The following is a 25,288-nucleotide window of genomic DNA, read 5'->3' on the forward strand; positions in this document are numbered from 1 at the left end:
TCCCTTTAAATAGGCAGACTGACTGATTATGAGTTTGGAAACACCTGTGATGTCAATTAAATGACACACCTGAGTTAATCATGTCACTCTGGTCAAATAGTTTTCAATCTTTTATAGAGGTACCATCATTTTTGTCCAGGCCTGTTTCATTAGTTTGTTTTTTTAAATAATTATGTTAATCAACAATTCAAAAGTAATGGCTGTTTTTGATTATTTAATTTTCAATAAATTTTTATTTATTGTTACTTTTGTGAGTTTCAAGTGATTTCAGTGAGAATTGTGGGTTTTTCCTTCTTTAACTGAGGGGTACCAACAATTTTGTCCACGTGTGTATATACTCCCAGTCCCGCTTGACTTCTCGGTCAGCTTTTGCCTCCAGCATAAGCCTCGCCCACAAAAAACGTCACAATGTTTGTAAACAAATAAAGGGTCTATTGTCCCCATCAGACGCCATGGTCTCTCCGACGGGCAGCTTCACTCTTCAGCCCAATGACACGGTGAAGTATAACCAGGCGTAAACTAACCGTGATGTCACCCGTTGGTTTCAACGCCGAGAAAATGAAGCCCGGATTTTGCTCCTTCCTGGTCGCCATTTTGGATTTTTTGGAGCCAGTGACGTAAAAAGCGTCATCAAACAGACTGGGCCGGAGAGCAACTAGGGGCAGGATTGGCTGAGGACTCTCTTATCCCGCCCACATTTTACCGCAGAGGCTTCTGTTGCTGTCTATCAAGTATAGCCACGCCCCCTGGCTCCGCCAACTTTAACGATTTATTTAAAATTCAGTATTGATTTATTTTAAGATCGGCCACCTGATCTCTCATTTTGACCATGAAAACTAACGGGAAAAAAAATCCTGAGCTGTAGAAAATCAGTCTATCAAATTTTATTTTTTCCAAAAATGAATTGGGGTCTATGGAGAAAAAGCTTTTTGGAGCCAACCCTAGCGGACGGCGTGATATTGCAAGTTTTTGACACTTCCGGGTTGGCTTCAATTCTGGAGCCAGATGCTACGTCCACTATATATACAGTCTATGAGTATAATGCTGTGCGGACGCGTTCATATGATTGGCTGAACAGTACACCCACCCCCACGTGGGGTGAGTTTTTGTGATTGGCTGAAAGTAGGGAGACATCTGATTGGCTACAGAAACTTCCGTGTTGAAAAAAATGCATTTGTGGATCGAGCTGACGGCAGAGCAGTCACAAAAAAGATTCACACACAAAAGCAGTTTGTGAATGCAGAAATACATTTGTGAACTTTCTTAATTTATTTGTGGATTGCAGTTTACATTTGTGGATTGCAGTTCACATGTGTGAATTCTTCTGTGTACATTTGTGAATTATGAGACTGTTCTAACTCCATAAATTACCAAAACGCTACACAAAACAAAGAATAAAGCAAAACACAAACTGACAAAAATGAGACAGAAAACACAAGCGAGACAAAAAGGAAACACAAATCGACAAAAATGACAAAGCAACAAAAACCTGAGGAAAAATCTAAACAGAAGATTTAAAAAACAACATAAAAGACAAAATATTACAAAAAATGAGACACAAAATGACAAAAGAACAATGAGCAATCTGGTATTTTACTTTTTGATCAACGCAATTTGTCATGGTCTAGAAATTATTTTAAATTTATAGTTTTACAATTTTGCCAATTGCATTCAATGTCTGTAATTTTTACACTGTGAGGGCTGGATTCCACCCTCTCGACAGCCAGTTTTGGCCCGCAGGGACGTATGTTTGAAACCCTTGGTCTAGAGAATAACATTGCAATGGCACAGGCCTTAAGCTTTGCAAACATCTTCAAATTAATTTCCTCATAGGATGATTTTTGCATTTTCAAGCCTCACATACAGCTACAAGGGAAGCTGCATATATAGAGACCTTCTTGAAGTGGCTACTTACATGATCTCCTTCCCTGCAAAATGTGTTTTTCAAAATGATTGACAACAGATTGCCAGACTGTTTGAGGAGTCCAGAGTCATTTAAAATCTCTCATGTCCTTGTTTAGTTTCCACCGAGCAGTGCAAGCATTTTAGCTAGAATATAGATGAGCACTGTTATGACTTGAATGGTTTTGCGGCTGTAAGACTGTCTGCAGTGGCCAGCAGCGGCAGCAGCAGCACGCTGCACATCTGTCCAGAACATTTATTCCCACATGCGTGTAAACCACACATCTAACATGTGATCCAGTCTGGTGACACATTATAGATGAGTGAATTAGGAGAGGGTGACTGTGTCTGTTCTCTGTGAGCTTAAAGCTTTAATGGCAGTATTTTCATGTTACAAAGTGAACATGTTTTAATCACAAGTGCTGTCACTCGATTGGAGCAATTTCCTGTGGCTCTGTAAAGTATGAGGTTGCAAAGTAATTGAATTTGGGTCATAATTAAAAAGTGCGAGGAGCCATGTGATCTCTCCCCCCCTGCCTTTCATCTTCGTAATAGCATTGCAGTTTATGTGGAACGGCAAAGTTTTCATCACTGAAATTAGTGATTTATAGTGATCTTCCATGCTTTACGTGCCATGTAAGGCACGGCAACATTAAATTGGATATGCAATTTAATTTGACATTGACAAGAACAAAACATAAATTAGTTTGGGGTCAGTCATACAGAAAGCTTGGGAGGAAAACAGGCTGTAAAAGCTATGTTAGTTACAAGGCTGATATGACTTTTTCTACTGTAAAATTTACTTTAGTTTTCTTGAGTTGAGCAAAAATGGTACTTTCCATTACTTGTGTGAAGAGAATGTGATTTCCAACAAGCGTGGTTAACATGTCTCTAAGGTTCCGCGAAGCCCCAACCCTGATATTTCCCACTTCACAATTGCTGTGATATTTCAATCAGCTCAATATTGTTAGACAGCACTGCAACCGTAGAGTTGTAACCTCTGGATTTTTCTGAACAGTGGAGGTGTAGGCGGAATAACACATCTCATTACAGAACACTATGAGGAAACTAACTCAAAGAGTCAATGGGGGACAGATATGACAGAGAATATGAAACAATGTAACTGATTGCTGCATAGATAATGGAAGAAGCTGCAGGAAATTAAATTATAATACACTTGGGGAAAAGACAGAGAGAGGAAAAGATGCCACGGTGATGAACATGAGGCTGGGATGGCTGTCGAAATGTAGCGCTTCTCTGCCATACATGATGATTCTGGTGAGGACAGGACTGGCTGTCGCATGTTTTCTCTGAGCTCTGTGGTTTTGTGTGATGCTTGCACCGTCGGTTGTTTGCAAGCTGGTGATATGTGAAGATACTACCGCCGCACTCAGTGTAAGCACCTGAACAACAGCATCAGCAAATGTGGAAAATGTTGACTTGACTGGACTGCTGCTTCCAACTTTAAGTCTGTAGTTTGTTGTCACTTCTACTCATGCTTGTTGTCACCGCTTATTAGCCAAGAAGATTACGCAAATGCAACCCACTATATTGTCGTGTGATCTTCTCCATGCTTCGTAGCTCATATTTTCTCCAGCTGCAGGTTTCAGAAACTGACCATAAATGTTGTAGTGAAATGTTACCGGACGTTTGCTCTGGTGTCTCCACTGCAGGAGACCCGGTAATATCAAAATGACATCAGTGGAGAACGTTAGGACTGTCGTGGAGCTCTCATCAAGCTCTGTGATTGGGTTATCAAACAATATCAAACTTTGTCAGACAAATAAAGCAAACTAGCTGTTGATGTGGTTGTCTGATACGGTGTAGTTTTAGTCTTCTGAAGGCTTTTTGGTCTTTTTTGGTCTACTTTACATTCTCTTCTCGTTATTGCAACATTGTGAGGCTGCCGCTGTCACCTTGCCATGGTTACAGGTGTTATTTTCAGCTATTGTAAGGTTGGTAGTGAAGGTACCAATTACTTGTTCACACAGACACAGTGTCCACGAGCCTCTGCTCTGCAGTGCTGCAAATCATCATCATCATTAATCCTGCAACTCATGCAGGTCATCTGACAGCAGCAGGAAACACATTCAGCTGGGAGTACAATTAACGTTACCTCCTCATCACTTGATAACTTTACATGAGAGGTGTCAACTGGCCTTTTTAGAAATGTTGAGCTGCTGCTTTCGGGTTTCCCTAGGCTGTTTTGTTGTTGTTGTTTTTTTTTACATAATTCTTATTGCAATTTACAGATGAGTAAAGTCATGAATATATTAAGAACTCGTACAGCAACCAGAAATATTAACAGCAGTACAACAGCTCAACTACTTCTGAACAAGAGATATTTTGAGGAAACTCAAAGGCTGTACAGTGTGCAATTCCACAGACTATGAATTAACCCTTAGATGCTCCAGTGGTTGGAACCTACACACTTCCAAAAGTGGGTCAGAAGTGGCCCATTTAAAAATCAATGTGGTTTTATATCATTTTGGTCATTTTGGTAAAGAATGATAACTTGTATTATTGTTTGTATTCTATTTGGGTCGACACAAGAATTATTTCATGATAAAATAATGTTTATTTTTCACTTCATAAATGCACTTTTGATAATTGAAAAAGAAGAATATTAGAGAGAACGGCAATAGAAGAACGTCAGCATACACTGTCTTGACATTTTTCCACTCTTTTCCTCCAACTATTGCTGCTCTCTGTCGCTCCATCACCTCTTGTATGATATCATCAGTGATAAAGAACTTGGGGTCTTAATATAAGGATTCCAATTTCTTTAAAAAGTATAAAAGATATTTTCAAATTTAAATAGAATGATGTGCAAAACATGTTTCTTGAGGAACAGCTGGAATATGAAATGATAAAAAACTTTTCACTACAAAGATATTGCAAGAAAACGACTTCAGCGGTGTAACAGGCCAGATATAAACTGGCCTAGGCCAGAGTATTCCCGGGCATGCTTTGGCCAGGGGGTTAATCTGGCCTGTTCCTCCGGGTCATTTTTGATCCACTTACAGTTAAAACAGTAATGGTTCATTTAACTGTCTTAAACATATGGTTTAGCCTTTTCTGTTGAGGAAAAATATTTTATCATGTCATCAACAAATGCTTTTCATCCTAGTTTTTACAAAATGAACGCTGGCGCCCATATGAACACAGCGTGTGAACTGATGAACCAAAGTAAAGGTAATGAGAGAGATATTTACAAGATCAGATGGATTTATAGTTGCATCACACACAATCATGAATCAACACACACACACACACACTTGTATGGAGCCAGCTGGCCAACCGGGTGCAGAATCAAACAGACTGTGACATTTGTTTATTTTTTATTTTTTGTATCGGTGTTTCCAGCCCACTCATTGATGTGCCACCGTGAAAATTCCCACTCGTCCAGATGGCCAGACTGCCCCTGCTTCCTGAGGTTCTTCTGTCTTAGTGGCAGGATTAACTGCAGCCTTTATTCAAAGCTCCAGCACTTTTTAAGTCATTACTGAAACCTGCAAAAATTGGCAAGAGATATCAGAGTGCAGATGGGCAGTCAACTGAAGCAACCTGCCAATCAACAGTCAACAACAAGACACAGGATCCTGTTCCAGCAGCTCCTTTTTTATTTTTCTGCTCCACTGCCCCTCATCTTCATGAGACTGAAATTATTATTTGTCTAGTTTCGATTGGCTTGGTGAGATCCTGCAGGAATACATCAGTCCTCACTGATGCACTGTGGTTTGATCATTATTTGCATTATAGCTAAAGAAACTCACTGTTGCAGTCTCGAAAACATGTGAAGTTCATTGGTATCTATTTCTTCAAGATTAACAGATGATTGGGGCTCATTTCATTCAGTTGTATATCATAATTCTGAGACCTAACACCCTACTCAGTATGCTCAAACCATTTATTCATGATGGGATGTTCAACAGTAGATGCCAAACATGTCATCCCATTACAGGACTTTAGAAATCAACATTTCTGATATAACACTTAACTCAAGACATTTGCAAAATGTAGCTGCTAACCTATTGAGCCGGAGAAGGAGGCTCAGAAAATGGAAATGGGGGTTTATTGTAGACCTGTCATTCTTCTGATGCATTGCCATTATGTGTACATCTAATACTGAGATAGCTAAGTCATTTGTTTCAATCAAGACGCAGCCTTCACTGTTCCTTTTTTAATTTCTGTTATAAATTCTCTAATAGATTCTGATCTAAGCACTTGTGGCCAGCCAATATATCCTGTTCAGCTTGACCTCTATTAATTTGTAGCAGAATTGTTTGAACTTAAATCTAAAAGATAGAAGCTTGGCATGGCCAATCTCTTGACATCTGTAAAATCATTTTTTGACTCTGATGTTATCTGGAACCGACACTGTAGTTGTGTGTGTCTAAAGTGCAGATGACAAAACAGACAGGTGATGAATTAAAGGAAAAACATGAAGCCTACAATGAGGGGATCTGGAGGCTCTGAGGTACTTTGGTACTGGGTCCACCTGTAACACCACTTGTAGCACTTTGAGTTATTTACTTAGGAACAACCCAAAGTCATTCTTAGTGATCACCTTCATCCTGATGGGAGTGGTCTGTAACCATACCACCATCAAAACATTAAATGATGGAACATCTTTTGGAAGAATGAGTTTTTAATCTCTCCAGCAGAGTTCCAGAAACTTAGAGAATCAACAACAAGTCACAGAGAAGCTGTTCTGGCTGCTTGTGGTGGCCATTAATAAAACACTTCATGTAGTGTTGCTTTAATTTGGCACCTGTCTGAATTTAACTGCAAATGATGTTCCCTTTCTGTACTACATGACTTTTCCCATGGGAGTTCTTTATGCACTTTCCAAAAAAAGCTGTGTTTTACTGTCTTTCAGTGTAAATGATTTACCCTTCTACACTCATCATCAGAAAAAGACTGAATGTAGTCAGATAGCTGCAAAGCGATCTAAATTAATCACACCCAGAAATATTCTAGTCTGGATTGATATTAGCTGTGCTCATATGGGCACTATCATATTTTGTATTTTACCTTGATTTCTCAATAACTAGGTTCACAGGCAACAGAGGCAGTAAATCCATCCTTAAAGGTATCCATAATTGATAGAGATGAGTGAGTTTGTTCTTAAACAGTGAACATGAGAAGTTCACATGGGTTCATAGAGTAGTTTAGTGACTAATCAGTAGCAGACCGGGTTTTAAGGACAACAAGTGGAACCTACTGTATATGAGCAGCAGTGACATCAGACCTGTCATTGAATTCACTGAATATATCTGAATGGTAAATGGTTGTATTTATATAGCGCTTTTATCCAAAGCGCTTTACATGATACATCACATTCACACACACATTCACACACTGATGGCGGGAGCTGCCATGCAAGGCGCTAACCACGACCCATCAGGAGCAATTAGGGGTTAGGTGTCTTGCTAACCTCGACATGAGCACGACAGGCCAGGGTATCTAACCGCAACCCTCCAGTTGCGAGACGGCCACTCTACCTACTGAGCTATGCCGCCCCTGTGAGCCCCTGTAAAGCTGTATTCAAATAGCTATGAACTTCACTTCATGCATCTTGCAATTACTGGAACAGACGGACTTCACAAGTGTGGACGTCGAATGGGGTGATTACCTTCTAGGTCTGCATTAACACTGAACTTGGCTGTCCTTCTTTTCTGTGTATGTTTTTAGGCCATCTGCAAATTGCCACACTGACATGAATCCCTGGTGGACTCGCTTGCATCCCTTTTTTTTTCATTTTTGTTGTTTGTTTATTTGGTTGGGATTGCTTTCATCCTCTGTAATTTGCTTGTGGCAGATTGTTCATTTTCAGCCACAGAATAATTTGCTTTGCAACAGCAATGCAAGATAGCTGTATTCAGGTGTGACTCATCTGAATATACAATGGCTAATGCTCGCCTTGAGTGGAATCCCAAGTTTTAGTCTGGAAAATCATGTAAAAGCCTCATGATTACTGTCGTCTAAGCCACTCTTCCACAGTTTATAGTGTTGACAAACTGCCACAATAAAATTGTTTTCTTTTTTTTATCCACTGTCTAAGAGGCATATGTGTGATGATACTTAAGTATGTGTTTTTCTTAAGAAATGGTGTATAGCAATATTCCCCATAATTAATATATTTCAGAAATTATTTGGGCCTCTTTTTTTTTATTTAAACACTGAATTCTGCCAAAAGCATGTCCCCGGTGGAACCCAGCTCTGCTCACCTCATCTGCCCTATCATTCCAGCTGTATTATAGCAAAACAGAATATCTTTCTAAACAGAAGCATTCAGAAGTGTCCCTTTTAGTTTGAGGAAGTGGCATTCATTCAGCCAGCCGTGTCGTGCAGTTCAATCTAATCTGCTCTTCTCTTGACATGTTGGCTTAAGCCCGTTGTGCACCACGTCGTTTGACAGTCAAAATCAATGTGGCTTAAGCAGAAGTTCCGATCCAGCAGCAATCATGGTGGCGACCCGCCCACCTCCTAAGTTCTTAACCCCCGCTGCCTCCGAGTGCACCTGTTTGTACGCAGCATCGTTTTCCATCAGTGTCACCTTTCCAATATGGAAAAAAACACTTTGATCCAATTCAGCTGATCACAACCTATAGCAATATCTCTTAGGGGGTAAAAATTCCATTACCATGTAAAACAGTTTCCATTTCTGTCCTCCTCTTGCTTTAGTTTTACTGCAGATGCATTCAACAGGGTATGATTGAAACCCTTTTCCAATCCATGCACTTAGACTGGAGGACCTGTGTTAAATGGATCTGTCAATACTATACACTGTATTTTAGTGTTACCCTACACTAGATAGGTAAAAGTGCTTTGGTACAGCAGCACTGGAGCTTTTTATTTTGTTTTGAATGATTGGAAGCATGTTGGATTTTCCATTTCCTAGACTTGTTTATTGTGCTTTTGACCCAGAACAGATTGATTCAATAAATTACTTTTTAAATGTACAATTTTTTTAATTAGAAAATTTTTGTTTACTTGCAGTTTTTGATCCCACACAGCAGCAGCTAAAAGTAATCAGCTTTGGCATTTGAGTAATTGCTGATAGAAACACATTAGTAGCTCTATCTTTCTGTGTTTGTATTCAGCTATGTGATATCAGGGCTGCACAGTGGCTTCATGGTTAACACTTTTGCCTTGCAACTAGAAGATCCCAGGTTCACATCTTGGCCTGCCCAGGATCTTTCTGCATGGAGTTTGCATGTTCTCCCTGTGCATGTGTGGGTTTTCTCCGGGGACTCCAGCTTCCTCCCACAGTCCAAAAACATGCTCATTTTTATTGGTGATTCTAAATTGTCTGTAGGTGTGAATGTGAGTGTCTGTATATGTAGCCCTATGATAACTTCCAGAACCTCCAGTTTGTATTTTATGACCAATTTGAGAATGTATAGAAAATAAAAATACAGCGTGTCTGTAGGCTGTTCTGAGAAATGCATGGACACATGCATAGGGCAGGTGTAAAGTTTGCCTTCTAAACTCTGTCCAAGGAGGCCTCGCAGCTTCACAAAAACATCTACCGTTCTGAAAATATTACATACAACACGCTTCTTCGCGCATTGTTTGTCCTGATAGATGAGGCTCACAGCAAATGCAAACCAGAACCCATGACAAACAAGTCTTAATGTAGTTAGGACATAAGCATCCTGCATCCTCACCAACAAACAAACACACACACGCTAAATGAAAATTAGAAGAGCTACATTAGCCAGAGCCCAGCACTAAGGGAGCATAAATGAATAGCATTATGAAATGAGAATTGTCAATTGGCAGCAAAGATTAGTTGGTGTGAGCTGCTTTGTTTTGTTTTCCTGTGGTGAAAAAATCATTCCCGTCATGGGAGAGGCTTTCACCAAGCAGCGGTCGGAACAAAGGTCAGGTGATTTGAAATAACCAACAGGCCATTAGGACACAAAGGAGCATAATGAGAAATATTAGCATCCGCATTCAGATTAGTCATGTATAACTAATTCCTGCATGAGGAGTCTTTATCATTCATTTTCATTTTATTTATTTATATTTAGGACCACTGCGCCATGCATGGTATACTACTAATTAAGTTTAAATGTTTGAGTGATGTGCTCTGGCAGCTCTGTTCTGATCCGCTGCTGCTGTTAATCAGTCCTGTGAGCGTCTGCGTAGACGTAGCGGGAAGAGACATAAAAATAATTCAGTAGTCCAAGACTTGTGTACAGTTTTACACTGAGGCTAGACAGAGATTAAGCTTTTATTTCTCACTTTATATACCAAGCAGTATATCTCTGTCCATTGCAATTTCAGTATATTAAGCATATTTAGCTCTTGGTTTATACTTTCACACCCACAAATGATGGATTTTTAAGTGAGTGCCTTTGTGCTTCTTCATCTAAGTTTAACAGTATATAGCATTACAGTTACCATAAAGCCACACGATCTCATTATCGTGATGCTTGCTTAACGTAGACGCCATTTCCAGATGTGGTCCTTAGCTGAGCTGGTGGTGAATTCAGTCGAAAGGTATGTATATCACTCAGACGCCAATTCATTTCAAGGTTATCAAGAAGACAGTGGCAGCTCTTATCTGGGGTTTCATTTCCTTCCCGTTATGGGGAATGGCAGGGAGCAAGTCCCATACTGCAAAGCTGCTCTCCAACGGCGTACCGTGGGGCTGGAACATCACTTTCCATCTGGTCAGCACCTCCCCTGCACTCTGAGCAGCGTCTGAGGGAGGCAGAGGGAGAGACGGTTTAGTGAAAAGCTGCTGGAAAGAGGTGAGAGCAGTGAACAGAGGGGGGATAGAGGGAAGGCAACTTGAAAAAAAAAGCCTAAGAAGGGAACCTGGCAAAGGTAGTAATGCAAAGTCTGTTGAGTTAGAGCACAGACATTGGGGAAATCAGAAAAGCTCAGAGCCTGTTTGTGTAGCAGAGGCTTGTGTGTGCATTTATATTTGTTGTATACTTACTAACACAATTCTACCCAAACAAAGCACAAAATAAACCCCAAAATAAACACAGACAGTTTTCTTTGTCCTGGGGCACCGTGAATAACATCACCAATGGTGTGTGTCTGGTTGAAATGTCTAAAAGAGCTGAAGCTGTTGCAGTTAATCATCATGAGGAAACAAATTTAGATATCTGGGTATGAATGACAATTATTTTGCAAATACAAATATGAATGCAGTGTCTCTGACCCTTTTATCCCAGCTGACTCACATGTATTTAATCCAGCTAATGTTCAGGGCTTTTTTTGACGGTCCAAAGGAGGGATATTTATGTTTTCAAAAGGTTTGCAGTTTTAAAAATCAAGACAAGTTTTTTTTCTACAGTTGATTGATTTTAAATGTTTTAAACAAATGTGTCAAGAGAAAGAAACATCTTTATGTCAACGTTCTGAAAATGTATTAAGTTGATGCAACTAAACACAGATTCACTTTTTAAATAAAGATTTTTTGCACCATCAGACATCCAAAAAAGAAGGTAAGATGGGTCAGAACACTGAAAGCAGCCTCACAAACACAGCAAGATTCAAGATTCAAGACCTTTATTTATCATAAACACATTTATACATGGCATAATGGCAGTGAAGGCATTGTGCCCCTGTTCCAGACCGAAACAATAAGAATAATAAAATAAATGTACACAATCAATAAATACATATCTGTATATATATATATGAACATAAACATGTGTATAGATAGAAATAATCAAAATAAATGTCAGATGGTGCAAAAAAAAAAAAAAACCCACCCTGGATAATTATTGCATTATGCAGTTGTTGATAAAAATATATTTAGGCCATATTTATTTTTTGTCAGAAATCAGGCAGAGACTGAGAAACATTAATTGCCACCTTATGAAATTTCAGCCCAATACTCGCTCTCCTTTTAGTTCCAGTTATGTTTCCAAAAACTTCTCAGAAACTAAACCTAAGATCTAGCTACTTGATGTTAAACTTTCTTCCATGGCCTGTCTGGGCGTTAACTTTGTCTCATTTTGTCTTCTGTGGAGATTTTTCTGTTGATTTGTCTTGAACCAATACTAAAGAGAGCAGTGAGACTAAACCGTACAGGAAAGGTCAAAGCAACAGCACTGAGCTTTGATATGAACTTTTTGTCCTTTTGCTTGACTCCTTGTCAGATGAGATTTATGCCAGAAACAGGAACGTGACTGAAAATACATCAGACTTAACCTGCTGCGCCAACAAAAACCGACTTATCTGAGCTCAGCAGGCAAGTCAGCAATTTGACAGCTTTGCATGTCGGTTTGTTTTTCAGTGATTCAGTAAAATGTTACGTGCAAATATGCAATATTTAAGAAATGTTAGTAGTTTAATTTATTTATATGATCACATATGGATTGCATAGTGGAGCCCAAGTGGGAGCACTGAGTTTTTGTTTCAACGTATGTTTTGTTTTATGTCTGATCTGTTAGTGTGTCTCTGCAAACTGGGTGCTGTTAATGTAGACAGTGGATCAGTAATATATATATATATATATATATATATATACGGTTTCTGTAGCTGTGCACAGTAATGCATCTCTTCCTGTGCCAACGTTTGCATTCAAAGAACAGTGTGTTAGTGAGTGTGTGTGTCTGCTCTAATCAGTTTATTGTTGTGGTCCATGTGCTGATGATATGGCTTTCATAAATTCTCATCAGGGAAGTAGCTATTTACAGGACACTGACTGTATTTGGTGTCATGACTTGTGTGTATAAACGGTGGGATGGGCAGGAGACAGGGGGAGGAGAGAGAGAGAGAGAGAGAGAGAGAGAGAGAGAGAGAGAGAGAGAGAGAGAGAGAGAGAGAGAGAGAGAGAGAGAGAGAGAGAGAGAGAGAGAGAGAGAGATTGTGTCTGAGCTCGGAGCCAAAGAGAAATCAGCTCAATTTGCTTAATAAAATTAGGGACAGTTGAACTGCACAAAGCCAGCCGGTGGTTGAGGGAGGACTACATTCATCGCAGGACCGCGGCTCGCTAACACACCAGAAATTGGCCTGAGTGTGTTCCTTGACCACACACCTCCTGTAATTGTAGTTTTAAACCACCTGCATAAGTCTGACCGCACACCTGCTGTGAGGCTTTTAACTGAGGCATCACCACACACCTGGTCATTTCCAAGCCTCTGCTAGACCTGCAGAGTCTTGGTGGGTTCAAGAGGGCCATGCAGCACCAGGCAAAGGAAGAAAGGGACCCTCCCAAACTGGAAGGGAATGAGGAAGCCCCCTTGTCGGCTTCCACTGAAGCCCTGGACAGTCCATCCTCTGAGACTCTGGGAGCTCAGGCCGAGCAGGCCCAGGCTACCCAGACCCCCGACCCCCGCAGAGGATGTGGGTTTATCTGTCAGCCCTGGTGTCTGCTCCTTGCACTGACTCTACTCCTGCTTTCTCTCCTTGGCAGCTGGGCAGTGGTCCATCTCCTGCTCACCTCTAGGATCCACGGAGGATCACCTTTTCGGATCTCTGCCAGCTACGACCAGCGGGTCCCGCAGGATGATACGGCCACCATCGAGCCCCACTTTACCACCAACTGCACCATGGGTAAGTAACACTTCCACCAAAACGAATCTTCTGCTATTCGTGTGCATCTCTGCGTGTGAATGGCTCAACAGATGGTAAAAACTTGGTCAGTAGTGGTCCTAAGTTTCATAAAACAGTCTTGTGTAATTATTCTGATCTAGCTTCGAGAAACATAACAAAATAATTGCTTTCCTTTCCCATTTGTGTAATGCATCTTAATACGCTGAAAGATCAAGTAATTGATTGATAAAATTATCCAATAATGAAAGTTAGTCAGTTCAATAGAGTCACAGGATTACACAGAAATGCATCCAAATAAACAGAAATCAATATACTAGATGTTCTTCTCATTCTTTCCAGTTGTTTTCTTGGTTCCTAGTGTGTAAGTTGACTAAATGTGTCTCACATGTCAGCAGCTCAAACATGTCAAACTGGAAACTGCACAGCTGCATTCTGTGATTTGTAACATGATTACACCATGTTGTGTTGAGACTGAAATAATAACATTCTCTGTCAACCTCGAAAGCTCCTCAAATTGAATTAATGTCACTGATTCAATTTCCTCTGAACTAGATGCAGAAGCACAGCAACCCTTGCTTTGGCATCTAATGTGTGCATTACTGAGGAAATGTAGATAAAATTCTTGTTTCCTCAAACAGACAATTGTTTAACAGGCGGCGAGGTGCAGAATGTCACACCAACCAGATGCTGATTCGCCAGAACAAAATTTTGTACTGTGCATGTATGAAACAAATATGTTTTAAATATATGGTAAATCATATTCTTTTCAAGCATGAAGAAGTTGACATGATTTTCTGAATGAGTGTTGTTTGAAAATGCTTCATTTCAAATGCTTCTGCAAGAAAACGTGTCTAACAGACCTTGTTGGGGTCGGTTGAATTCACATAAAAAGAAATAATCAAGTAAAGGATGGCCAAGAGAAATGGTGCACCAGTAGTTTCTTATAATGGCCTAAATTGAATCTTGAAATTAGTAGCAGCACTCAAAGGAAATCCCCACAGTGATGTAGTGCAGCTTACGCAACATTGTCCTCACAGACCCTTTTTTTTTCCACCGCACTTTTTAGAAAACATCTTCAGTAAACATGTTGATTAGAGGCTAGGCTTTATTTTTTAATTCTAAAATACTGTTTTCAGGCACATGGGACTCTATTGCAACTGTACAACAGAGGAAATGCTGAATGCAATATAATCAGCTATTATATCTCAAAAAGCTTTCAAAGTTCAACTGCAGCCTAAATGATGGCAACACTATGTTTAACGCAAAAACCACAGATTTCACATATGAAGACTTTTGGAGTAGGAATCAAAACCCATGTTTTCTGTCAGGATATGTGGCATGTGGTTTTAGACTGGGTCTTAATATTCAGCCTCGGCGGAGTTATGTGGCAATCGGCGTTAGTTTGTCCGTCTGTCGGTCTGTTAGCAACATTATTCAAAAACAGACAAATGAACTTAGATGAAAGTTTCAAGGAAGATCAGAAATGACACAAGTATTTTGGCAGTGATATGGCTTATAGTCTGGATCTACAGATTTGATCAAATTTCTGTATCACTGCAAGATAGCGGCTCAGCGTCACTGTAACCATGGCAACAAGTGAACACTACGTCAGCTGCCTGCTGACAAGAATTGTGATCCAACTACAAATCCACCGCTGCTTACTTATCAGAACTTATCCGTCAGAAATGATACAAGGAGCAATTCATTAGATTTTGGGCGTGTTTCTGAGTCCCATCAGTTCCCACCGCTCGCTACATATTTAGGTCACATGATTCAGTATCCGTGCATAACGTACACATGCAGAACACACACCTGTGCTAAGCACAAGGTCATTTTCTTTGTGGGTACATCTATGTTGCCATGACTTCTGATCATCTGTAACTAATAAACAAATGCTGCATTTCTGACAATGCTATGTGGGGGAATAAACAGCCTTGTCAGATGTCTGTGCTCCCTCAGTGCTCTTCTAGTTTTTACTTATGTGTTAACAGTGGTTAAGTAAAACGTGGTCATTTTACAGACAACATGAACCCTCTAGAAATAGCTCATAGGACAATTACAAGTAATGCTACTAAGCACAACAGGTGGCTGACAATACATTGTTGCAGTTGCAGAATTTTCCCACAAAGGAAGTCGGTACAACCCCTGAAGCAAACAAAAATTGATCGAAAGTGTATCTTCTGCGCTGTTGTATCGAGAAAGTTGAAGCCAAGTAATTACACCATCTTTAAAAGATACCACAGCTTGCAAAGAGTCTATCTATTCTTGATTTAATGATTTTCACCCATTTATTTTTCCAGAATATTTCAAGATCTGAGATATTTTTAGGCGTAGCGTGTTTAAAATCTTACCACAGAATTTCACCTGGACTGAGGGGATTCCAAAACTTTTAGCTTATAGTTTAATGGAGTTCAAGATAAATTTTTAAGTTTTCTTTGGATCATTATAGTGTTGTAGAAGACAATCATTTACCACTTTCATGAGTAGCTACATTCTTTCATCCATCTAGTGGTTTGTGTGTAACTGACTGCAGTACAACACCAAAGCAGAATATTTCCACTTAACAGTTGGCGAGGTGTTCTTTCCATCAAATGCTACGCCTTTGAACTCATCTGTCGACAGCACTTGTTTCTGAAATTACTCTGGCTACAGATGTTGCTTTGCATCTGTCAGATGTTGACTTTTGTGATGTGGTCACGCAGTAGAACTCTTGTGTCAGGTAAACCTTCAGGCAGATACTTTGCAAGATGGGAGTTTGTCTTTTCTTTCCCAGGCAGATGTTCAGTTTTATCTGAAAGTTTTCTAGGTCTTCTGTATCTTGTAGTGTCTTCCACAGTTCCCTTTAGCTGTCATTTTAGACAGCTGGAGGCTGGAGGCAATCTGATATCTTTGTATAGCCGCCCCCTGCTTTGCAGGCATCAATATTCATCATCTTTAAATTCTCAATCATTTGCTTCGAGGAGCCCAGATAGTCACAAAATGTATCAAGCTGTGAAACTGTCAAGAGCTGACAATTCCTATTGGCAATTCTTGACCTACCCAATAAGTAGTAACAAGTCAGTTAAGATCTAATTAGGTAGTGAGCTAATGAGGCCCTGAGACTTTATACGTGGACAGATGCCAAGCTTTTGCACATACAACGATTACATGCCACAACAGTGAATTGACCTTATACAGGTTTAGGTGTGTCTGTTTGTTGCAGGGCTGAATTTGCTCCTTTTCATTTCAAAAAATGAACAAAATATGCAGTTATTCCACATACAGCTGTGGCCTATAGTGACTCTTATTTGCCCTGATTTTTAGACAGAGATTTCGTGTGGATCACTTGGACAAAAGAGTGACAGATGGACCAGTGTTGTGCTCAGCGTCCACTCTCTGCTTCACATTGGGAGGCATTGAAGCGGGTTTTACCTTGTAGAGCAGCTTTATATTAAACAATACAGAACATCTTAAAAAAAAGGTGATCATTCCCAGAGGCCTCTTTTTCAATTCAGAGAGATGCTCACAGTCCAGCAAATTTAATCCCCTCTGCTTTTATAGAGGCAGAGTCTCTTTGCGCTCAGCAACAATGAAATAGCTTTTATGGCGGGTCAGCGTTTAGCGCCGGATGAATGAAGAACAACGCTCAACAGGAAAGACTTGTCTTGAAGATGTGTCTTTACATTTGATTCCAGTTGGATGTTTGGACTTGAGGTCAGGTCAGAAGAGGTAGCTGCATGGAAGAATTTATGATTTGAGATTTTCACAGCTTGCCACTTAATAGCAAATCAGCAATACCTGACTCTACATTATCTGGATTTGGTTGTCAAATATGGAAATGCATCTGAGAGTGTGGGAAGAAGAGGAAGAGCGAGAAAGAGATAATGAAAACAAGGATGACATGAAAAGGAAATGCGATTCATATTTCTCGCCCTGTGGTCCTCAACTCTGCATATCTAATTTCAACTCCTACTTTAATTTATTTTGATCCTAATCTAAAACATAAACATGAATTTAGGCCCTAAAGTTGTTTTAGGCTTGAGAGAATCAGTCACTTCTTGTAATTGGAATCTAATAAAATCATAAATCCTAGAAAAACACATACAAACATAACTTAAATTCACATAAAACAGATAAATTTCTGGCCCACTGTGGAGTCAGTGATTCTCCTGGGATATCTTGACTAACTGTCTTTCTTTTTTTCTGTCACTGTGACAGACAAAAAGGTGGCAGTGCTGCTGCTCATGCAAATTCAGCTTTGGTTGAACAGTGTCTAATTGTTCTCAGCTCTGGGTTCATTGTGTTCCTCTCGCCAGGCAGCACATAAGCTGTGACCAGTAGAGAGAAAAAGCATACAGACGCGTCGTACTCTCCTCAGGCACCACCTGAGTCCCTCGCACAACACCCACTAGACACATCCCACTCCCAAAGCAAGCCCTGATCCGTCGCGGCACGCTCGCCGTGCGGCCTCACCACATTTCGTGGTGTTCTAAACCTCCCCCACTTTCCCCTCCAGCACCTGTCACAGGCCTGGGCTCAAATTACCTTTCTTCCTACTCAGCACAGAACATGAAGGCAGGGTGTTCGATTAAGGCTCTCAGTCTCAATCCCTGACCAATACAGTTGTTTGCTTTATTTGTTCCAGTCCCATATACTTAAAATTAGCTAATCACTGCTATTAAGGACCTGTACTGTCAGGATATTGAGATGAACAGCTCAAAGACGGATCAACTGTATTTAACTTGGTTCAGAAGATTTCATTTCAACGGATGGGAGACTGTGGACACAAATTGTTGTGTATTTTTGCTGTTGTTATATGACAGTTTGCTGCAGACTTTGAAGGATTTTGGAAAACGAGCATGATTCACTGCGATGATTTTCAAGTCCCTGAGAGAGAAAAACATGCTAATGATCAATTTCATGCCCGAGCTTTTGTGGTGTGTCATCTTTTGAGCAAGTCTTTCTTGAGATACACAGTATTAACAGTTGTAAGTCAAAATATTCCCTATTTATTTTCACTTAATTCAAATGACGTAACTGTCATCGATTGCATCTTATTTAAGTCCCATTGTGATGTCTTGAAAGTGAATTGGAATTTTGACAATGTCCATTTCCTCTTCTTTGTTGTTTTCCTGAGCAGAAAGGCAGTGATTACTCCAGCCAGTGAAGTGCAAAGAGATATAGTCAATACAGGATAAATAAATGGAGCAGTGTCTGACTTCTTTCTCCATACCCTTCCACTTTAATTAACTCATCAGTCACTGGACCAACAAGCAATCCAATTTGCTGCCCCTAAAGTGACTTGTGTGGTTATATGCCTATCTCTGGAGCTCATCCTTCTGACAGAAAGTTAGAATCCCACCTTCTGCCCGTATTTCTCTGACGGTTGTGGCATAGTTGTACAGAAAACACAATTACTCAAGCTCAGCAAACATGTCACAGAGACTCTTAACCTCCTACAGTTTTTCATCCTGGAAGTAAACAGAGTCTTCTGTGATGACTGACAAGCTCATTACCAGATTGTGTCAATAGCAGATTTGACTTTGCCTCTCTCATACTGCCTCTTTATCAAGGCAGAAGGTCACACTTTTCTTAACGCTTACAGCAGTGTTTGCTCATTGAAGAGCCTATTTGGTATTTGCGCTCATGAATTACCCTGCGAACTGTCACAATTCATTTTTTTCAATTGGACATGTAGCTGAGATAAGACAGCGGTGAAGCCCGTGGGTATTTGAACCAGTGACCTTCCCTTCCGTGGCCCATTTCCCGAACCACTACACCATGCTGCTGCAGACCCTTAATGGAGCGTTACGGCAAGTCTATACTCCGCGATTAGGTACACAGCAGCGTGAGGGTGTCCCTGGGCCCATCAATCAAACACAGCCCTGTGGAGGCGATGAGGGAAATGGGTTTGGAGAGAGCCAGTGGTGTGGACACAGTGTTAGACGTGTGGATGGATGGGTCATGGTGTTTTGGAAGAAAGAAAAGCCATAAAACGGCATTTCTAACATAAGGCTTTAATTTATATTTCAAATTCACTTTAGCTCTGATGACATGAATGGCATAAATTCAGCCTTGAGTTTTTAACTAAGAAGCAGTGTGTTGAGGCCATGGTACCAAATGGCCATGCAAATATTTGGTCATTAACCAAAACACCAGATAATTAAATTTGTGATTTAGTCATGATGCTAGATGCCTCATCTACCTCTGAGTTCATCTTAAGGGAGGAATTCATGTCAATACCAAATGTCACAGCAGCCCATCCAGCAGTTATTGAGATATAAGCCACAGATGTTAGCCTCACGCTGGAGCTAAATGAAAAGTCAAAGTTTCAGCAAAAGTCATTAGGTTTCATCCTCTGGGTACTATGGAAGTTTTTACTAGGTTTCATCCAGGAGCTACTAAGATACTTCAGTCTGGAACTCAGTAGCAGACCAACACTGCCATGCCACAGTCAGGGTTAAAAACACTGAGACATGCACATTTAAGCTCCTTAGGTCTCAAAACAGCAAACCTGTTTTAATAATGACTTGTTTTGTTTTTGCTTTCAATACCTGTTGCAGACCTCCTGATCAAAGGTGTGAAATGAAATTGATTAACCTAACTTAGTACATTTATTTATACTGGCAGCTGGTAAGCTTTCATAGGTTCTTAATACACAAAGTAGAAGCCACAATACTTAGCTTAAAGCATTTAAAAAAGCAATTTTAGAAGTCCTTTGTCTAGTGTCCCTGAGAAGACTTTCATGTGAGTTTTTCTTGTACTTTCTGCCAAATGCTGAACCTCCGTGTAAACAGCAAAACCTTGACTAAAAGTACAGAGAACTCACAAATGTCTTCTGTGGAGTATGCCACAGTTAGAATGTCCTAAATCATGAAGACAAATATGAACATTTTAATTTTATCTTCAGATTCAGAGTCAGACTCCTTTATTGTCATTCAGTAATTAACATCATAGATCCTATCACAAGATGAAACGACGATGCACTGCAGGGATAAAAACACAGAATAAAACCACGGAGTAAAAGGGTCAATAAAGAATTGTGGGACTTTTATCATAGTTGACATTTCTGCTGTTTTCAGGCCTATTTAACTGTCTTACGGTAGTTGGGTAAAAGCTGTCCTTGAATCTGCCTGTTTCGTACCTCAGCCTGCAGTAAAACAGTTTATTGAAGAGGTGTGAGGTGTCCCTGATTATCCTTCTTGCCCTGGACAGACGGCGCTGTTCTGCCAGTTCACCAATGGTTGGCAGTGGGGCCTCAGGGATCTTGTCTGCTGCCCTAATAACCCTCTCCAGTGCTTCCTGTCAGAGAGGCTGCTGCTCTTGTGCCACAGAGAGACGCTACTGGTTAGCAAACTCTCATAGATTCATGTTTAATTATCGGTTAGGAAACAGGATCTACAAACGAGACACATGCGGGTATATGGGGGATAAAGACTGTCTTTATGACATGTTGTAGACTGGTTAAGGAGGGCCTGAAATGAGAGCAGATCCTCCCATCAGCCACTGACACTGATTGATCAGGCATGTACTCAGCATTTGCACATCTGATATTACTTCTACCAAACTAATGAACGTCCACCTTCCCCACCTACATTGTACTTATTATTTTTCTCCGACACCGAATTTTCCTGTAGTAGCAGAAATTAAAATAAAATAGGGTCAAGGTGCATCCAGAGTAGCCTTAAGAAATAAAATTAAATAAAGTTCCTGAGAGACAAAACCGATTAAATGTCTGCTGCACCGAAGAAATATTAGCATAATTGCAGTTTAACTTTTAATTAAACGTAGGCCACAAGCTGGCCATCAAATACTTATTTAAGATGTGCAGACTTTGTCACGTGACAGTGCTTGGGGTGATATTTTTCTTTAGGAAGCAGACATTTTCCTGTAGTTACACCACTTCTTGAATGTAAATGGGAGGTAAAGAATCAAACGCATGGTCAAAATACATTTAGCATCCATTTATTATCGATACCTGCTTCATCATGTGGCGGGTTGCTGCAGTCTAAACCAGGTGACACTGGGTCAGAACTGAAGTACACTTTAGCAACATGTAAACTAAAAAAAACTACATTTTACAGTGATATGTTTAAAGAGAGACTGGATGCTGATGTGGAGCAGTGGATCACTTTCATTTCACAGTAGACGACAGTGAAGTGAGTGCAAAACATCCCAAGCATGAAAAAATCTATCCTTCAGAAATATCAAGTCCTGAGTTTTGTTTATTGTATACCTACTTTCCATTCCATACACAGAGATTTATTCCCATGCTTTGTTGCTCATCTACCCTAGCAATGTCCCACATGCACAAAAAGCCATGAATTCTGGTCTCTTGACCATTTTACATCTCTAGTAAGGGAATGATTTGGCCACAAATCACCATATTCTGTTTATCCAGTCTTTGTTTTTTTTTTCTTACCTTCAGTGTGGGTTTTATTGTCAGCCTGAGGGTCTGGCTTATAAGAAAAAAGCAAAAGCAGGTAATGTTTGATCACGGGTACTCATTGCACCTCTGCTGTGTTAAGAAGAGTTACTCTCTAAGTTTTGGCCAAAGCCTTTCGGAGACTTGAGGGCAATAAGCAGTTCATCTGTCTGTCAGATTTACGTGAGGGTAATTTTATCGATATTTTCTTTTTGCTTGTGTTTGTGTGTGCTTCTTATTATTGTCCAGGACACTTTGATGTCCCTTGAAAACTTGCAAGAGGTCGCACATTGTTAGGGACCCGAAGAGACCAGTCAGTGACAAAAAAGCAGGAGCAAATTAAAAACAAAAACAAAGCTCATCAATTAACTGAAGATGCAGCTTGCCAGAGACAAGGCCATATCTGGCAGTACTAAGCTTCATCACATTCTAACTCTAATCTCTTGCCTTAGGCCTTTCCGCAAGCGGCATCGCCTCAACACAAACCGGGTTTCTGTCGCAGGCACCTTTCCAAGGCAATCTACACAGGCAGTTTCATTTTAAGATATTGAGCAAGTGTTAAATGGCCCAGGGCACCAAGTAGAGTGTTCCCAGCATGTGCATGCCAAATGGAACAGATGTCTAAATCAACCCTAACCTGGCATGGAGGAGGAAATTTCTGGATGTTATGGACTTAAAGCATCATTGAAGAAAAGTCAGTCATTAAGATACAGCAACCTTAAATCTCATTTCATTCTGTGGAGAGGGCATTTGCACCAAGTGTGCTGGCATGAAATACTTAATCTGCTCATTCAGTCACTTTTATCCATTTAATGTCAAACACCACATTGTGCATTATACTTACTGTGTAGCCGCTGTATCGTTTTATTCATGTAAATGTCATCTTTTTAAATGAAATCTGTTAGAGACATTAGTTGTTAACCCTGCTGGGAGCTCTAAATAGACTTATTACACAACTATCACACTAATACACTGCAACTATTAATTATGCTGCAACTAATTCAGTCTTCAATAGCACTGACAGGATTTATGCCCTCAGAGACAAGTGTCTGATGTGTCACAACACCTGTTAAAGCTGTTAACAAACCTCTCATTCTTGTCAGTTTTTTTCACACCAGTGGAAAGTTCATGTACATACCCAACATCATTCATGTTTCAAACCTTAAAGTTAGTGCAGTGGAGTGATTTGTTGCATGAAATGGATCTAAACATGGTCTATAATCAAATTAAGAAACTGTGGAACATATAGAGCAAGTTTGCACTGTGGAATCAAAGCTTTGCAGTCGAATGCTGGTGGTTTTAAACTGAACAAAGGCTACAGTCTCGCCACCCATTACTCTGAATGTGCGACAGACGCTTTGATGTCTGCATTATTTGTTGGTAACAATGTTTACTTAGCTTCATGTACAAGGAGGTATTGTCGTGCAAGAAGGCCCAGAGGTGAGAAATGCCAGCATGAGGGTCTTTGTGATGCAGAAGTAAGATTTCAACAAATGATGATGCACATTGCGAAAGTCAGTCTTTTGTATTCTTCAAAGAAACGGCAACAAAAATTGTCAGTAAAAGCAAAAGTAGCTTGAGGGACAATTCCCACTGCTTTAAATTTTGTCTTATTTTCCTGAAATGTGTATACAGCAGGATAAAATGTCTGAAGAAGTTAGACCACCAAACAACAACACAACAAAGTAGCAAAAACAACCTGTGAACAGTGCTAGAATTTATCATGTAGCATCATAATTATGGGATATTTGTGCAGTTAACTAAAATATACACAACCATTCAAAAGTTTGGGGTCAACGTTTCCAGCTAGGATAGTCATTTACCACACTAACAGTGTCTAGACTGGATTTCTGATTCATTTAATGATATCTTCATTGAAAAATATGCAATTCTTTCAAAAATATAGACATTTCTAAATGACCTCAAACTTTTAAATGCTAGTGTATAGCTGCTATGTGAATGTTGGCATTTCAGAAGGTACTATTTATTTTAGCAATTTTTGTGTTATGGTTCATGTTGGTTGGTCAGATGACCACTGTGGTCCAGACTAGGTTTGGGTACTATGTTAAAGTTGAAAAACCTCTCCTTTCTACGCACAGAAAATAATTGATCCAGGGTTTTTGGTAAACATCATGAACACCTCTGTACAAATTTGCCTAATATGGCCACATTCATAGACACTCTGATTCATTAGTCTAACCGTTCTTTACACTGTCATTGCTCCTTATCTTTGCAACCTGTAGTTTTAGACTCAGTGTCTTTCCTCTTGCCTGGCTCATGGCTTCTAACTAGCCTTTACTGTCCAGGCCGACTCTGCAGGAATAAGGAGAAGCAGAGAGACACTGTAGTAACAATGCATGAACCAGGCCTTTATCGCAACATTTAGATAACTGTTGTATTGGAATTTAGGCTACATATACACACCTTATAACTGTCTACAGTAACTTAATCACTTCTGTTGGCATGCACGGCAACTATGCAGTCTTCTCTCCTAAACCTAAATTACATTTCCAATTGACATATCTCAACTTTTTATATTATTGCTTCATTGTCGCTTCTTTTCAGTCCACCAAACACATACTAAGATATGATTTGAACTTGTCATTTCTTATAACGTTAGCTATGACAGTCCTCGTACCGGCTAAAGGTGTAGAAATCCCATAATAGACCATTTTTCAACAGTTTACAAATAGTCTTAAAATGTTGAATATATTCGCTATAATTGCACTTTGAGTTTGCAGTAATATGTGAATGTAGTAGACAGATGAAAAATGCAGATAAATATAAATGAAGCTAAACTTTTGTGTTTTCATTTCATGTATGTCTAGTCAGTCGTCAATCAAAATTTATTTGAATTGAAAAACTTTGGTTATTGTGTCAAATATTGCTATTTGACAAAATTGTGATTAATCGCAATGACTTTATTACAAAGTCTCTAATTAATTAGATTTTTTTAAAATCGCGTCGCATAACTAATTTTAACACAAAGTATGCTTTTTTTCCTGATCTTAGCCTGGTAATTTTGGTGCTTAAACTTAACTAAGCTTCTAATATGTAGCTACTGAGAAAGTGTCAACCAATGCCCAACATATTCCTACAAATCTAATAAGTTTTGGAACCTAAACCAAACCAAACAGTGACTGAAAACCAAAATTAAACAATGACTGACAACAAACCTTAAGTCTAAGAATAATGCTCCCACATCCCATTTAAAACAGCCGTTCAACCAGGGTTTCTGTAGTCATAGTGAAATCAACCATCTGCAGTATTTTCAAATGAAAAACAAAGTCACACTGTCTGGACACTGAAGGCTTTGATTACTTTACTAAAAATGGGCACAATATGGGAGCTTGAAAGAACAGCAGAGCCACCTTATGGATCAAAAATAGCAAAAACCAATCAAGCACCCACCACCACTCACACAAGTGTTACATACAATCTGTCATTATA

The 25,288-nt window shown here is 39.8% G+C and overlaps 1 protein-coding gene across 3 annotated transcripts in view; it reads left to right on the forward strand.

Moving 5' to 3' along the window:
• The window catches only part of alk (ALK receptor tyrosine kinase), a 509,166-nt gene that overhangs the window by 389,004 nt on the left and 94,874 nt on the right, over positions 1-25,288 (forward strand). For all 3 annotated transcript variants that reach the window (XM_051948169.1, XM_051948170.1, XM_051948172.1), the window contains exon 5: positions 13,295-13,434. In XM_051948169.1, the coding sequence (XP_051804129.1) occupies positions 13,295-13,434 (140 nt within the window). The remainder of the gene's footprint in view (positions 1-13,294; positions 13,435-25,288) is intronic.

The sequence above is a fragment of the Acanthochromis polyacanthus genome, chromosome 1 (genome assembly GCF_021347895.1).
Source record: "Acanthochromis polyacanthus isolate Apoly-LR-REF ecotype Palm Island chromosome 1, KAUST_Apoly_ChrSc, whole genome shotgun sequence".
Classification (NCBI taxonomy): Eukaryota; Metazoa; Chordata; class Actinopteri; family Pomacentridae; genus Acanthochromis; species Acanthochromis polyacanthus.